This window comes from Microcaecilia unicolor, chromosome 11 (genome assembly GCF_901765095.1).
Source record: "Microcaecilia unicolor chromosome 11, aMicUni1.1, whole genome shotgun sequence".
NCBI classification, from domain to species: Eukaryota; Metazoa; Chordata; class Amphibia; order Gymnophiona; family Siphonopidae; genus Microcaecilia; species Microcaecilia unicolor.
Genome location: NC_044041.1, coordinates 174441308 through 174457990, shown reverse-complemented (window position 1 = coordinate 174457990; position 16683 = coordinate 174441308). Strand labels below are relative to the sequence as shown.

Here is a 16683-nt window from a genome sequence, read left to right as displayed (position 1 = left end):
AAGGACTTTGCTAGGAAGTGTTCCGATTGGAGGGGCTGCCGTGGACGTCACCCATCAATGAGAACAAGCAGCCTGCTTGTCCTCGGAGAAAAAAAGGTACTGCTGACTTAGCACACCTGGAGAATCTGCTATCTACCTCATTAAACAACCCCTACTTGCCCTGTCCCGCCTCCAAATCATTTACTAAAGTGCTCAAAATGAGTTTCTTAGCCTAATCCTGTATCCAGGGTTAGATGGCCAGAATCAGAAAAGCTATTTTGTTGCACAGCAGTGTACTATGGAGAAATAACTATGAGAAAGCAAATTTTAGCATATGGCTCCACTTGTCCTGTCATTTACCTGTTGATACTGGTTATAGTTGGGCTGACTGTAGCTCTGTACTGGAGCAGGGGCTGGGGCTGGGGCTGGAGCTGGAGGAGGAGCAGGGGCTGGAGGTGGTACAGGAGCAGGAGCTGGTGCAGCAGGAGCAGTCTGAGGCTGACTATAGCTCTGGTTGTATCCAGCACCGTAGTTCCCATAATTGTAGTTCTGATTATAGCTGCTGCTGCCACCACTGCTCTGGCTGTAGCCACCGCCGCCGCCACTGCTCTGGCTGTAGCCGCCGCCACTGCTTTGGCTGTAGCCGCCACTGCCACTGCTGCCCTGGCTGTAGCCGCCGCTGCCACTGCTGCCCTGGCTGTAGCCGCCGCCCTGACTGTAGCTGCTGCTGCCACCGCCGCTCTGACTGTAGCTGCCGCCACCACCACTGCTCTGATTGTAGCCGCCGCCGCCGCCACCGCTCTGATTGTAGCCGCCGCTGCCACCACCGCTCTGATTGTAGCTGCCGCCGCCGCTCTGATTGTAGCCGCCGCTGCCGCCACCACTGCTCTGATTGTAGCCACCGCCACCACCGCTCTGACTGTAGCCGCCGCCACCACCACCGCTCTGACTGTAGCCGCCGCCGCCGCCACCACTGTTTTGATTGTAGCTACTGCCGCCGCTTTGATTGTAGCTACTGCCTCCACTGCTTTGACTGTAGGGTGTCTGGTTGTAGTTCTGGCTGTAATTAGACTGAAAACAAAAATTAAACAATTATTCTTCAAGCAAACACTCAAAATGAGCATAAGTGTGGGCTTAATCTAATAACAGTATATCAACCAGATTTATCAACTATGCAGAGGTTATATGGTATAATCCCTGTTCTGTGACAAGGGACTACACCAGAGGCTGACCAAATTTTGATTATAGCACCGAAACTGGTCCCAAATCCTTTTTCTGCCCAGTTTTGGCCAAATGATTATTTTCTTTTTTGGCAGAAAATGACCATGTGTTTTTGGTGGAAGTCAAAAGTTTGAGCTTTCTCCATAATTTGTCTCCCTTTCTGCCCACACCCCCAAACTCCTTTGTCCCTCCCTCCTGCCCTCACCCATCTTACATTCCCTGGTGGTCTAGGGGTGTAGCTGGGGCAGGAGTGATCCCGTTACTCCTGCCCATTCCAACTCTGCTCCCAACATGGCCACTGTGATTGAGGCATCGCTCCTGCCCTGACTATACCCACTAGACCATCAGAGATTATAAAGTAGTCCTGGTAGTGGTGGGGGAGGGTGCTACACTTTATAATTTTTTTTTTTTATCAACAGAAATCAAACAAAATAAAACATGGAAAAGAAAATAAGATCATACCTTTTTTATTGGACATAACTTAATACATTTCTTGATTAGCTTTCGAAGGTTGCCCTTCTTCGTCAGATCGGAAATAAGCAAATGTGCTAGCTGACAGTGTATATAACTGAAAACATTCAAGCATTACTATAACAGTCTGACAGGGTGGGAGGATGGGGGTGGGTAGGAGGTATGCATGGGGACATCAAAGCATATCATTGATATTCTAACAGGATGGGTGTGGATAGGTGAGGGGTGGGGTGATCAACAGAGAAATACAGCTTTATGGTTTATAATGGGCTAGGAACCCCAGATCCTTGTTAAGTCCTTTCTGTTGGGTGTTAAAATATTCAATCATTCTGACTTCAAAGGTCTTACGTTCTTGTATGGTTTTAAAGTTACCTTTCAGGATTCTCACTGTGAAGTCACTGGTACAGTGTCCTGGTCCTGTAAAATGCTGACCAACAGGGGTGTGAGCCCTACTGGCACCAGTATTGTTCATGTGATGTCTATGTAAATTGAATCTTGTCTTAAGCATCTGGCCTGTTTCTCCAATATAGCACCCTTCGTTACATTTTTTACACTGAATGATATATACCACATTGGAAGATGAGCAAGTGAAAGATTCCTTTATGTTGAATATCTTTCCTTTGTGGATGACTGTGGGGGTCCTGTGAAATATTTTGGCATAGTTTGCAACTGGATAAATTACAGGGAAGTGTGCCCTTCTGTTCCTTTTCAGTCTGTGATGGAAGTTTACTTCTGATTAGCTTGTGTTTTAAGTTGGATGGCTGTCGGAAGGCCAGTACTGGTGGGGATGGGAATATCTCTTTCAGTAATTCATCCTCCTGGAGTATAGGTTGTAGATCTCTTATGATTTTCCTCAGTTTTTCCAGCTCTGGATTGTATGTCACTACAAGGGGGATTCTGTCTGTGGATTTTTTCTCCTTGTACTGTAGCAGATTCTCCATGGGTGTTTTGAGGGAGGAGGCAATATTCTTGGAGATTATTTTGGGGTTGTAGCCTTTCTGTTTGAAGGATGCGGTCAGGCTTTTAAGGTGTCTGTCTCTGTCCCCTGGGTCAGAGCAGATACGGTGGTATCTTGTGGCTTGGCTGTAAATGATGGATCTTTTTGTATGTGAAAGATGGAAGCTGGAGTTGTGGAGATAGCTGCATCTGTCTGTGGGTTTCTTGTATATAGATGTTTGTATACAGCCATCACTGATTGAGACCGTGGTGTCCAAAAAATTGACTTTTTCTGGGGAGTAGTCAATTTTGAATCTGATTGTAGGATGGTATGTATTGAAGGCAGAATAAAATTGTTTCAGAGTTTCTTCACCCTCCGTCCAAATCATAAAAATGTCATCGATGTACCGGTAGTATTTTAGAGGTTTGGTCTGGTATGTATTCAGAAATGTCTCTTCCAGCTCAGCCATAAAAAGGTTGGCATATTGGGGTGCTGTCCTGGTGCCCATTGCAGTGCCCATTATTTGTAGATAGATATCATTGTTAAAGCGGAAGTAGTTGTGAGTTAAAATGAATTTGATTAATTTTGTAATAGTTTCTGGAGAGTATTGATGGTCCAGTGTGGATTTTTTTTTAGGAGTCTTCCACATGCAGCTATGCCATCCGCATGTGGAATGTTGCTGTATAGTGATTCTACATCCATCGTGACCAGAAGGGTGTTAGGTGGTAGTTGCTTGATATTTTTCAATTTATTCAGAAAGTCTGTGGTGTCTTGTATGAAGCTGTTAGTTTTGTGTACGAGAGGTTTCAGAATTCCCTCTATGAATCCAGATATTTCTTCCGTGAGTGTGCCAATACCTGATATGATTGGTCTGCCAGGGTTTCCCGGTTTGTGGATCTTGGGTAGCATGTAGAATGTGCCCACAGAAGGCTGGTTTGGTATGAGTTTCTTCAGGTGAGGTTGCGCTTGTGTAGGAAATGTTTTGATAAGGTCTTTCAGCTGTTTTGTGTAATCCTGTGTGGGGTCCTCAGCTAGTTTCCTGTAGTATTTAATGTCTGAGAGCTGTCTGTGCCCCTCTTCAATGTATTTTTGTATGTCCATAATTACCACTGCGCCTCCTTTGTCTGCGGGTTTGATGATAATGCGTTCGTTAGTTTGTAGGGTTCTTATGGCCGCTCTTTCTGGTGGGGTAAGATTGTACAGGATTCTCTTTTGTTTGTTGGAAAGTTGGGATTTCACCCTATGTCTGAAACTTTCTATGTAATTATCCAGCTTGTACTTTTGTCCCTCCTGTGGGGTGAAATAAGTGTTCTTTTGTTTAAGACTGTATTCCAGTCTGTTTGGTGTCCCTTTATTATAGAAATGTGTTTTAAGGCGCATTTTTCTAAAGTATTCTTCTAGGTCTGAATATAGTTGGATTTCATCTAGTTTACTGGATGGGCAGAATGAGAGCCCTTTGGAGAGCACAGAGACCTCATGCTGTGATAATTGATGGCTCGAGAGGTTTATTATCCCCATTTGGTTTGCATCTGTAAAGGTGTGATCAGTATTCCCTGGTTTGTTTGGGCTCTGATTTTCACATGCCTCAGATGTGTATCCAAGTGTCTCCAAGGTGTCTGGGGATGTTGGTTCTGCAGAGCTGTAGCTATTCAAGGATAAGCAGTTTCTCTCTCTTTGATTTTGAAGAAGAGAATATAGCTTTATTTCCTTTTTGCGGATAGCAATGTATTGTTTTTCTCCTTGGATGTTATGTAGGTCCTCTTTAAGTTGGTTCACAAGGTGTGGATGTAATTCCTCCATGTTCCTCATGATTACATCCCTTTGGGTTTGTATTATTCTTTACCTCTCCCAACCAAACTTCTTACCACAGATGCATCCAAGATTGGTTGGGGGGCACACATAGATCACTTGTCAACACAAGATCATTGGACGATTCAAGAGAGCTGCTATTCCATAAATCTCCTGGAATTGAGGGCAGTCAGATTGGCGGTTCATACTTTTCAACATCTCCTTCATTCTCAGGTGATTCAAGTTCGTGTAGACAACCAGGTAGCAATGTTTTACATAAACAAACAAGGAGGTATGGGCTCCCTTCATCTGTGTCGAGAAGCGGTCAAGCTTTGGTCGTAAGTTCTATCACTCTATTCGGTGATTCAAGCTGTTTATCTACCAGGACGAGAAAATCACATCACAGATGTCTTAAGCAGACAACTTCAACCTCACGAATGGTCTCTCAAGATCACAGTTACTCACGCTCTTTTTCGGAGTTGGGGTTGGCCTCAGGTAGATCTATTTGCATCCCCACAGAACAACAAACGTTGCAAATATTGCTCAAGGTGGCCTTCAACTCAAAGGATAGCGGCAGACGCCTTTTCTATTCGTTGGAAAAATTCTCTTGTTTTACACTTTTCCTCCAATTCCAAGAGTATTGCAGAAAATCATTCAGGACAGGGCGTCTGTGATACTAACACCACCATATTGGCTGAGACAGACGTGGTTTCCGGTGTTAACAAAGTTAGCTGTGTTCCAGCCGCAGTTTCTTCTTCTCATTACAGATCTCATATCCCAGAACAATGGTCAGCTGCTGCATCCAAATCTCAACAAACTTCACCTCACCACTTGGTTACTTCAAGTAAACCATTAGATTCTTCAGTTTTCTCTCAACCAGTTTTGAATGGATTATTGGCCTCCAGGAAACAGTCAACTAGATTAGTTTATGCAGCTAAATGGAAAAGATTTCAATGTTGGTGTAATATACATCAAGTAAATCCAATTTCTTGTCCAATTTCTGTTCTATTGGATTATTTTCTTTATCTGATTCAGGGATGGCTGCCTCTTCAGTGAAAGTTCATATTGCAGCTATTTCTGTTTTTCATGATCCAGTGGATGAATGTACAGTAATGGCACATCCTATCACAAAAAGATTTTTGAAAGGTTTAATGAATCTTCACCCTCCTCGTCAGATACCTCCAGTAGCATGGGACTTGAATTTGATTTTGGAAAAGCTCATGGATCCTCCATTTCAACCGCTTCATTCGGTTTCCCTCCAATTTCTTACTTGGAAGACTTTGTTTCTTATTGTAATTACTTCAGATAGACGAATTGGAGAACTACAAGCACTGGTATATTACTCTCCTTATACTCAAATTTTACACGATAAAGCGATACTAAGACCTCATCCAAAGTTTCTTCCAAAGGTAGTGTCTTCTTTTCATATCAATCAGTCTATTATTTTACGGGTGTTTTTTCCACCTCCACATCAATCTACTCTACACAATAGGTTGCATACATTGGATTGTACCAGAGCACTATCAATATATTTACAGCATACGTCAGATATTCATAGATCGTCACAGCTGTTCCTTTCTTATACTATGAAAAATAGTGAATGATACATACCTGAAGCAGGTGTTCTCCGAGGACAGCAGGCTGATTGTTCTCACGACTAGGTTGACGTCCACGGCAGCCCCCACCAACCGGAACAAAACTTCGCGGGCGGTCCCGCACGCAGGGCACGCCCACCGCGCATGCGCGGCCGTCTTCCCGCCCGTGCGTGACCGTTCCCGCTCAGTTGAATGACAAGCAAAAATGATGAACCGCAACTCCAAAGGGGAGGAGGGAGGGAAGGTGAGAACAATCAGCCTGCTGTCCTCGGAGAACACCTGCTACAGGTATGTATCATTCACTTTCTCCGAGGACAAGCAGGCTGCTTGTTCTCACGACTGGGGTATCCCTAGCTCTCAGGCTCACTCAAAACAAGAACCCAGGTCAATTGAACCTCGCAACGGCGAGGCATAATAGAAATTGACCTACGAAGAACAACTAACAGAGTGCAGCCTGACCAGAATAAATTCGGGTCCTGGAGGGTGGAGTTGGATTTACACCCCAAACAGATTCTGCAGCACCGACTGCCCAAACCGACTGTCGCGTCGGGTATCCTGCTGGAGGCAGTAATGTGATGTGAATGTGTGGACAGATGACCACGTCGCAGCCTTGCAAATCTCTTCAATAGTGGCTGACTTCAAGTGAGACACCAACGCTGCCATGGCTCGGACACTGTGAGCCGTGACATGGCCCTCCAGATTCAGCCCAGCCTGGGCATAAGTGAAGGAAATGCAATCTGCTAGCCAATTGGAGATGGTGCGTTTCCCGACAGCGACCCCTATCCTGTTAGGGTCGAAAGAAACAAACAATTGGGCGGGACTGTCTGTGGGGCTGTGTCCGCTCCAAGTAGAAGGCCAATGCTCTCTTGCAGTCCAATGTGTGCAACTGACGTTCAGCAGGGCGGGTATGTGGTCTGGGAAAGAATGTTGGGAAGACAATTGACTGGTTAAGATGGAACTCCGACACCACCTTCGGCAGGAACTTTGGGTGAGTGCGGAGCACTACTCTGTTGTGATGAAATTTGGTATACGGAGCATGAGCTACCAGGGATTGAAGCTCACTGACCCTACGAGCTGAAGTAACTGCCACCAAGAAAATGACCTTCCAGGTCAAGTACTTCAGATGGCAGGTATTCAGTGGCTCAAAAGGAGGTTTCATCAGCTGGGTGAGGACGACGTTGAGATCCCATGACACTGCAGGAGGCTTGATAGGGGGCTTGACAAAAGCAAGCCTCTCATGAATCGAACGACTAAAGGCTCTCCAGAGATGGCTTTACCTTCCACACGATAATGGTAAGCACTAATCGCACTAAGGTGATTCCTTACTGAGTTGGTCTTGAGGCCAGACTCTGATAAGTGCAGAAGGTATTCAAGCAGGTTCTGTGCAGGGCAAGAACGAGGTTCTAGGGCCTTGCTCTCACACCAAACGACAAACCTCCTCCACTTGAAAAAGTAACTCTTTTTAGTGGAATCCTTCCTAGAGGCAAGCAAGACACGGGAGACACCCTCAGACAGACCCAACGCAGCGAAGTCTACGCCCTCAACATCCAGGCCGTGAGAGCCAGAGACTGAAGGTTGGGGTGCAGCAACGCTCCGTCGTTCTGCGAATGAGAGTCGGAAAACACTCCAATCTCCACGGTTCTTCGGAGGACAACTCCAGAAGAAGAGGGAACCAGATCTGACGGGGCCAAAAGGGCGCTATCAGAATCATGGTGCCGCGGTCTTGCTTGAGCTTCAGTAAGGTCTTCCCCACCAAAGGTATGGGAGGATAAGCATACAGGAGGCCGGTCCCCCAATGAAGGAGAAAGGCATCCGACGCTAGCCTGCCGTGTGTCTGAAGTCTGGAACAGAACAGAGGCAGCTTGTGGTTGGTCTGAGAGGCGAAAAGGGTCCACCGAGGGGGTGCCCCACTCTCGGAAGATCTTGCATACCACTCTGGAATGGAGCGACCACTCGTGCGGTTGCATGACCTCTGCTCAGTCTGTCGGCCAGACTGTTGTTTACGCCTGCCAGGTATGTGGCTTGGAGGAGCATGCCGAACTGGCAAGCCCAACGCCACATCCCGACGGCTTCCTGACACAGGGGGCGAGATCCGGTGCCCCCCCTGCTTGTTGACGTAATACATTGCAACCTGATTGTCTGTCCGAATTTGGATAATTTGACAGGACAGCCGATCTCTGAAAGCCTTCAGTGCGTTCCAGATCGCTCGGAGCTCCAGGAGGTTGATCTGAAGATCCTTTTCCTGGAGGGACCACAGTCCCTGGGTGTGAAGCCCATCGACATGAGCTCCCCACCCCAGGCGAGATGCATCCGTCGTCAGCACCTTCATGGGCTGTGGAATTTGGAATGGACGTCCCAGGGTCAAATTGGTCCGAATGGTCCACCAGTGCAGAGAAGTGCGGCAACTGGTGGAGAGGCGGATGACATCTTCTAGATTCCCAGTGGCTTGAAACCACTGGGAAGCTAGGGTCCATTGAGCAGATCTCATGTGAAGACGAGCCATGGGAGTCACATGAACTGTGGAGGCCATATGACCCAGAAGTCTCAACATCTGCTGAGCTGTGATCTGCTGAGACGCTCTGGTCTGGGAAGCCAGGGACAGGAGGTTGTTGGCCCTCGCTTCGGGAAGGAAGGCCTGAGCCGTCTGAGTATTCAGCAGAGCTCCTATGAATTCCAGAGACTGGGCTGGCTGGAGATGGGACTTTGGGTAATTTATCACAAACCCCAGCAGCTCCAGGAGGTGAATAGTGCATTGCATGGACCGGAGAGCTCCTGCCTCCGAGGTGTTCTTGACCAGCCAATCGTAGAGATATGGGAACACGTGCACTCCCAGCTTCCGTAGATACGCTGCTACCACCACGAGGCACTTTGTAAACACCCGTGGGGCAGAGGCGAGCCCAAAGGGCAGCACACAATACTGAAAGTGCCGTGTGCCCAGGCGGAATCTGAGATACTGTCTGTGAGCTGGCAGTATCGGGATGGGAGTGTATGCGTCCTTTAAATCCAGGGAACATAGCCAATCGTTTTTCTGAATCATTGGCAGAAGGGTGCCCAAGGAAAGCATCCTGAACTTTTCATTGACCAGGAATTTGTTCAGGCCTCTCAGGTCTAGGATGGGACGCATCCCCCCTGTTTTCTTTTCCACAAGGAAGTACCTGGAATAGAATCCCTGCCCTTCCTGCCCGGGTGGTACGGGCTCGACCACATTGGCGCTGAGAAGGGCGGAGAGTTCCTCGGCAAGTACCTGCTTGTGATGGGAGCTGAAGGATTGAGCTCCCGGAGGACAATTTGGTGGCAGAGAGGCCAAATTGAGGGCGTATCCGCACCGCACTATTTGGAGAACCCACTGGTCGGAGGTTATGAGAGGCCACCTTTGGTGAAAAAATTTTAACCTCCCTCCGACCGGCCGATCGTCCGGTACGGACACTTTGAGGGCGGCTATGTTCCCATGGATCCAGTCAAAAGCCCGTCCCCGGCTTTTGCTGTGGAGGCGCAGGTGGCTGCTTAGGCGCACGCTGTTGACGAGAACGAGCGCGCTGGGACTGTCCCTGTGCCTGACGAAGCCTTCGGGCTGGCTGGGTGTACCTACGCTTGGTAAAGGCATAGGGCGCAGCCTGCCGGGCCCGGGAAAAACGTCCACCTGCTGAGGTGGATGCTGAAGGCGGCCGGTGGGAGAGCTTGTCGAGGGCGGTTTCCCGCTGATGCAGTTGGTCCACCAGCTGCTCGACCTTCTCGCCAAAAATATTATCCCCCCGGCAAGGGACGTCGGCCAGTCTCTGCTGGGTGCAGTTGTCCAGGTCAGAGGCACGCAGCCATGAGAGCCTGCGCATCACTATACCTTGGGCCGCAGCACGAGATGCCACGTCACAGGTGTCATATATACCCCTGGACAGGAACTTTCTGCACGCCTTCAGCTGCCTGACCACCTCCTGAAAAGGCCTGGACTGCTCCGGCGGGAGCTTGTCAACCAGGTCCGCCAGTTGCTTCACATTGTTCCGCATGTGGATGCTCGTGTAGAGCTGGTAAGACTGGATGCGGGTCACGAGCATGGAAGATTGGTAGGCCTTCCTCCCAAACGAGTCCAGAGTGCGAGACTCCCGCCCCGGGGGCGCCGAGGCGGTATCCCTCGAACTCCGTGCCCTCTTGAGAGCAGAGTCCAAGAACGCCGAGTCATGAGGCAATTGGGGCCGCATTAACTCTGGGTCCGAGTGGATTCTGTATTGGGACTCTGCTTTCTTCGGGATGGTGGGATTAGATAATGGTCTCAACCAGTTCCGAAGCAGTGTCTCTTTGAGGACATTGTGCAACGGTACCGTGGAGGACTCTCTAGGTGGTGATGGATAGTCGAGGACCTCAAGCATCTCAGCCCTCGGCTCATCCACAGAGACCACGGGAAAGGGAATGCAAATAGACATATCCCTGACAAAGGAGGCAAAGGAGAGGCTCTCAGGTGGCGAGAGCTTCCTCTCCGGTGAAGGAGTGGGGTCGGAGGGAAGGCCCACAGACTCCTCCGAGGAGAAATATCTGGGGTCCTCCTCCTCCCACGAGGCCTCTTCCTCGGTGTCGGACATAAGCTCGTGCAGCTGAGTCCTCAACCGGGCCCGGCTCGACGTCGAGGCACCGAGGCCTCGGTGGTGTCGTCGAGCGGTAAACTCCCGCGCCGGCGGGGATGAAGCTCCCTCCATCGACGTCGACTCCACCTGCGTGGCGGTCGAGACCGGCGCCGCAAGCGGCGTCGAAGGCCTCGGCACCGGGCTAGAGCTCGCCGGCGCCACAGTCAACGGCGCCGAGGGCGCAAGCACCCCCGGTGCCGGCACAGTCTGGCGCATCAGCCCTTCCAAGATCCCCAGAAGGATGGCTCGGAAGAACTCGTCCAGGCCCGCTGTCGGGAAAGGCGAGGGGGCCGGTAGAGGCGTCGGTGCCGGAAGCTGTTCGGGTCCAGGAGACTGCACCGCTGGGACCCTGACGTGGCGGTACCTCTACTACAGAGGGGGACCTCTCCTCTCGACGCTGTTGCTTCCTCGGCGTAGACTCCTCTTCGGCGCCGGGAGCCGGATGCATCGATGGCGACCGATGACGGTGCTTCTTCGTTTTCTTGCGGTGCCCGTCATCGGCGCTTGGTGGAATGGAGGAGGAGGAGGCCTCGAGGGACCGTGTCTGACAGGGTTCGGTTCCGAGGGCCCTGGGTAGAGGGAGTGACTGGGGCCGATTGCCCACGCGGCCTCTCACCCCTGCCGTCACCGGAGGACCGGCGGGCCGATGGGACCTGTGCTCCTGGGGTCGATGCCATCGGTGCCGATTTCGTGGACATCGATACCGGTACCGAAGAACCGGCCGTCGATACCGATGCCCTCGAAGTCGAGGGGCCAGCGCAAGTTCCAAAAAGACGGTCCCGAAGAACTTGCCTCGCTACTTGTGTCCGTTTCCGGAGACCGAGACACAAAGTACACGACTTGGTATCGTGCTCCGGCCCGAGGCACCAAGCGTGAGTGTCGGTCTGCGAGATATGCCGGCCGCACCGACCACACTTTTTAAATCCACTCGGGACCTTCGAGGACATCGACGGAAAAATCGCGTCGGCGAAATCAAAGTCGTCGATGGTGGCGGTAAAAATCACACCTCGAAAAGAAATCGACCGCGCGGCCACAAGGCCGCAACGCGACGCCCCCGCTAAGAGACGAGGGAAAATCAAGTTCAGCGCGTTTTTTTTAAAAGGAAAACTAAAGAGAAACGCGGCAACGAAAAAAAAATAAGATTTGCGCTAACAACGCGATCCGGTTTCCGGGGCTGACAGAGAGAGAGACGAACACGGCTCTCTCCAGCACGGAAAAGAAAAGACTGAGCGGGAACGGTCACGCACGGGCGGGAAGACGGCCGCGCATGCGCGGTGGGCGTGCCCTGCGTGCGGGACCGCCCGCGAAGTTTTGTTCACGTTGGTGGGGGCTGCCATGGACGTTAACCCAGTCGTGAGAACAAGCAGCCTGCTTGTCCTCGGAGAACGACAGTGTCTAAGAGAACACTTTCTTCATATGTTACTCAGTGTATACATTTTTGTTATCAGCAAGATTCACATCCTCATGTTACAGCCCATAAGTTGCGAGCTATGGCTACCTCAACTGCATTTTTGAATAGTGCAAATATCTCTTAGATATTTGTAGGGCAGTGACATGGTCATCTCTCCATACTTTTTCAAAGCACTACTGTCTTGATGCAGCATCTCGAGCAGATTCGCTGTTTGGGCTGTCGATTCTACGGGAGGCAATGTAAACGACAACTTTCCTCCTCCTCCTATCACAAGTAACACTTTCTGAAATCATGTTTGGTGGTACTTCATGTTTTAATATATCACATGTGGTTACCTGTGTATGCTTGGGAGTCTTCAGAGGTGTGGCTAGAAGATCCTGTCCATGGAAAAATCATAGTTTCTTACCTGTAACGGTAGTTTGCCGTGGACAAAGGATCTTCTACCCACACAATCCCTCCCTACCCTCCCTAGTTGTCGTAGCTATTTTATTTAACTGACTGTTCTGAGCTGTCAATGGTATTTATACTGTATGTCTGGGCGGGAATGCGCTAATGCTAATATGTTTACTTTTTAAGCATTCCTATTGGATAGCCAGGTCACGCACGTCACCGTGGCATATATTCAGAGGTGTGGCTAGAAGATCCTTTGTACACGGAAAACTACCATTACAGGTAAGAACCTACGATTTTCTGCTCCTTGACACAGGATGGGAAGCTTTGACTGACCTCTCCTCACTGGCCAGGCCCAGTGATTCCACAGACACCACAACTCCATGTCGAGAAAGTCTTTTTCAAGGGACAAACAAGGTTACTTAACCCCCGAGGGCCTCTCCCTCTTGCCTGTTCTGCCAGCATATTGGATTCCAGGAAGAATGCTTTGTGTATAAGGAGCACAAATTCAGGGGAAAATCCTTGCATTTGCCCTGGGTCTACACAGTCTACCTGCCTCCCAGGCCCTTCTGCTGCTTCCAATTCCTACCTACCTCATCCTGTCCAGGAGCAATATGGCAGTGTTTCCCACTAAAATCAGGTTTTCTTTAGTCTCTAGACCTGCTCCATGTTCAGTCACTAGGACTGCCTCCATGTTCAGCTGTTGATCCCTGCGGGTCAAACTGACTACCAGTGAGATCAACCCCCATGGTACACATCAGTAGCACCAGCTGTCTGAGACCCTCAAGCAGTGAATGCCACAAGCTGAACAGCCTTATGTGTGCTCCAAACAAGTGGCCAACTGCTTTGTGGTGCACCCACCTGCCCAAGACCAGCTGGGTTACAGGCTTGATACAGGCTCAAGTTCGTCAAACAGCTCCTGGCTGTCTATACTGCTGAAGGGAGCCATAAGAGGCAGCCTTGTCTGCAGACAATGGCCAAGAAGTGATTTCCCGAGACTACTGGTTGCCTAACCGACAACTATTTTTAATGTTTTCACTTGCCGTACCTGTTCCTGGGGGCTTTCTAGGAGTTGGGACCAAGGCCCGTGTAGCAAGTCTACAGTGACGGAAGTTTGGGGGGAGAAGGGGAGAAATGACCCAATACCACCAGGTGTAGTATCCCAGGCTCTGGACATTGCCTACCTCTTTTTTTCTCTAAATGAATTTGGGGGTGGGGGGCAGAATATCTACGCCCAACAAGTTGCAGACTACACAAAATACCTCAATTATTTTGTATTTATTTATTTATTACATTTGCACCCCGCGCTTTCCCACTCATGGCAGGCTCAATGCGGCTTGCATATTATATACAGGTACTTATTTGTACCTGGGGCAATGGAGGGTTAAGTGACTTGCCCAGAGTCATAAGGAGCTGCCTGTGCCTGAAGTGGGAATCAAACTCAGTTCCTCAGGACCAAAGTCCACCACCCTAACCACTAGGCCACTCCTCCACTCACCATTTGCTCAGGACTTGAGTGATGTTATATAGTTAAGTGGTTTTCAGTCTCCATCTGAGGTTGGAGAAGGCAATCCCAAGCATCTAGACTGGTCTGGTGGGACAATAAGGAACTTCTTGTTTTCCATCATGGCTGCTTTTTTTAACAAATTTTATGGCACCCTTTTTTTCTGTTTTTTTTTTTACATGCCAAAAAAAATATATAAGAGAATTGTGAATGGATGCTACAAAACAGTCATATCAGTATTTGGTAGCTCCCATGTCCCTAATGCCAGCAACACATGAAATTTCAGAACTGGCAGGCTAGCAATTCTAATCTTGCTACATATGAGATTAGACAAGTTATTTATTTTATTATTTATTGCATTTGTATCCCACATTTTCCCACCTCTTTGCAGGCTCAACGTGGCTTACAATAAATCATGGATAATGGAAATGAGAAGAGAATAGACATTTGGTGTTACAGAAGGATGTTGGGTTGCATGGTAATGGAATACATGATAGTAATATAACAGAAGACATTATTAACATTTCTGGATATATGTGGGAGTTTCACATGTTTTGATCTTTGTGGTATATCTTGTCGAAGAGATGGGTCTTTAGTAGTTTACGGAAATTGGTCAGTTAATAGGTAGCTTTTGGGTTGCGTGGCAATGCGTTCCAGAATTGCGTGCTCATATAGGAAAAGGTTGATGCGTGCATTAATTTGTATTTTAGACCTTTACAGTTGGGGAAATGAAAATGAAAATGTGCGAGATTATTTTTTAGCATTCCTGGGTGGTAGGTCTATCAGGTCTGACATGTAGGCTGGGGCATCGCCATAGATGATTTTATGTACTAGGGTACATATTTTTAATGTGATGTGTTCTTTGAGTGGGAGCTAGTGTAGCTTCTCTCGTAGGGGTTTAGCAATTTCGTATTTTGATTTTCCAAATATGAGTCTGGCCGCCGTGTTCTGGGCTGTTTGGAGTTTTTTTGAGTATTAGCTCCTTGCAGCCAGCGTAGAGTGAGTTGCAGTAGTCTAGATGACTGAGTACTAATGATTGTACCAGATTATGGAAGACGGTCCTTGGGAAGAATGGTCTTACTCTTTTTAATTTCCAAATTAAGCGGAACATCTTTTTGGTTGTGTTTTTTGCGTGATTCAAGTGTTAGGTGCCGATCAATGGTAACTCCAAGAATTTTCAGGGTTTCCGAAATTGGTAGATTTAGTTTTGGTGCGTTGATGGTGGTAAATTTGCTCGTTGTGTTGAGAGGTGAGTATTAGGCATTGGGTTTTTTCTGCGTTGAGTTTTAATTGAAAGGCATCTGCCCAGGTGATATGTAGACTTTGGTTGATGTCATTGGAAAATTCTTTTAGGTCTTGTTTGAATGGGATGTAGATCATTACATCATCAGTGTAAATGTATGGGTTGAGGTTTTGGTTTGATAGTAGTTTGGCCAAGGGTGTCATCATTAGGTTGAATATAGTCAGTGAGAGGGGAAATCCCTGTGGAACTCCACATTCAGGTGTCCATGTGGCTGATGTAATCGAATTTGATGTAACTTGATATGAGCGTGTGGTTAGGAATCCTTTAAACCAATTATGAACGTTGCCTCCGATACCGAAGTATTCAAGGATGTGTAGTAGGATTCCATGATCAACCATGTCAAAGGCGCTTGACATGTCGAATTGTAGAAGTAATATATTCTTGCCGGTTGCAATTGTTTGTTTGAATTTAGTCATGAGCGTAACTAGTACTGTTTCAGTACTGTGATTAGAACGAAATCCTGACTGGGAGTCGTGTACGGTTCAGTCCGGGCCATAGATGTGTTAATTTTTATTAGTTGCCTGTTCTCTTGGTATTTGGTTTTGTTGTTTCCTTTCTTCCCTTTCTGTTGGTTATTTCCGTATGTATTTATTTTTCCTTTTAGTTGGTTGTTATTCTTTTGGTCTGGTGAGTTGTAGATGGGTTGTCTATAGGGTTTATGTATTGTGGGGTAGGTTGTTGTTTAAGTTGGGAGTGGTCCATGCGTGGTAGATTAGGGGGAGGAAGTAAATTATCATGAATAGTTTTTTGGTATTCATGTTGGCTGTAGTTCGTGTACAACTTAAACAGTAAGCAGTATAGTATACGCAGTACGGTATAAGCAGTACAGTATAAACAGTGCAGTATGAGCAATGCAGCTTAAACAGTAAGCAGTGCACAATATAAACAGTATACGCAGTGCATTATAAGCAGTACAGTATAAGCAGTGCAACTTAAACAGTAAGCAGTGCAGTATACACAGTGCAGCGTAAACAGTAAGTTAGTACAGAGTTAAAGTTCTTTAAAGCAGTATTAAGGTAATACAGTTCTGGTACACCGAGTTGGATGTGGGTTTTTTTTTCCCCAGCTGATCAAGTAGTTTACCTGGAGGAGTGTTATTCTGCAGCTGCCCTCATAGTGGTTTAGATAGGTTCACTTCCAATCCTGTCTTTTAAGCCTCCTTGCCGCAGGTTATAGGTTTGTTGGGAAGGAAATGAGTATACTGGATGACGGCTGAAGGGTATTAGAAATAGAAATTAAGCAATTTGGCTTCCTTGTTTACAGAGGACTGACTAGGCTCATTTCCACTCCTGTCTATTAACCTCCATGCAGCAGCTTATAGGTTTGCTTGCTGTGGTTGAGTACTTGGCAACGACAGTTTCAAGTGGAGTGAAAATAGAGATCCACCAAATTGGCCTCCTTACTTTCAGTGGACCAGACAGTCAGTTTCGATGTGTGCCGCGTCCACTCCCAGCGAACCCCTGCTCACCTT

General features: G+C 48.0%; 1 protein-coding gene across 2 annotated transcripts in view; it reads right to left on the bottom strand.

The window, feature by feature from the left end:
- Window positions 1-16683, bottom strand: part of HNRNPUL1 (heterogeneous nuclear ribonucleoprotein U like 1) — a 226452-nt gene that overhangs the window by 11721 nt on the left and 198048 nt on the right. Inside the window, exons 14-15 of one of the 2 annotated variants that reach the window (XM_030217274.1) lie at window positions 804-1050; window positions 340-743 (exon numbers count right to left, since the gene is read on the bottom strand). In XM_030217274.1, coding sequence (XP_030073134.1) covers window positions 340-743; window positions 804-1050 — 651 coding nt within the window. Of the gene's footprint in view, window positions 1-339; window positions 1051-16683 lie in introns of both variants that reach the window. The other variant, XM_030217273.1, reaches the window with a different exon arrangement.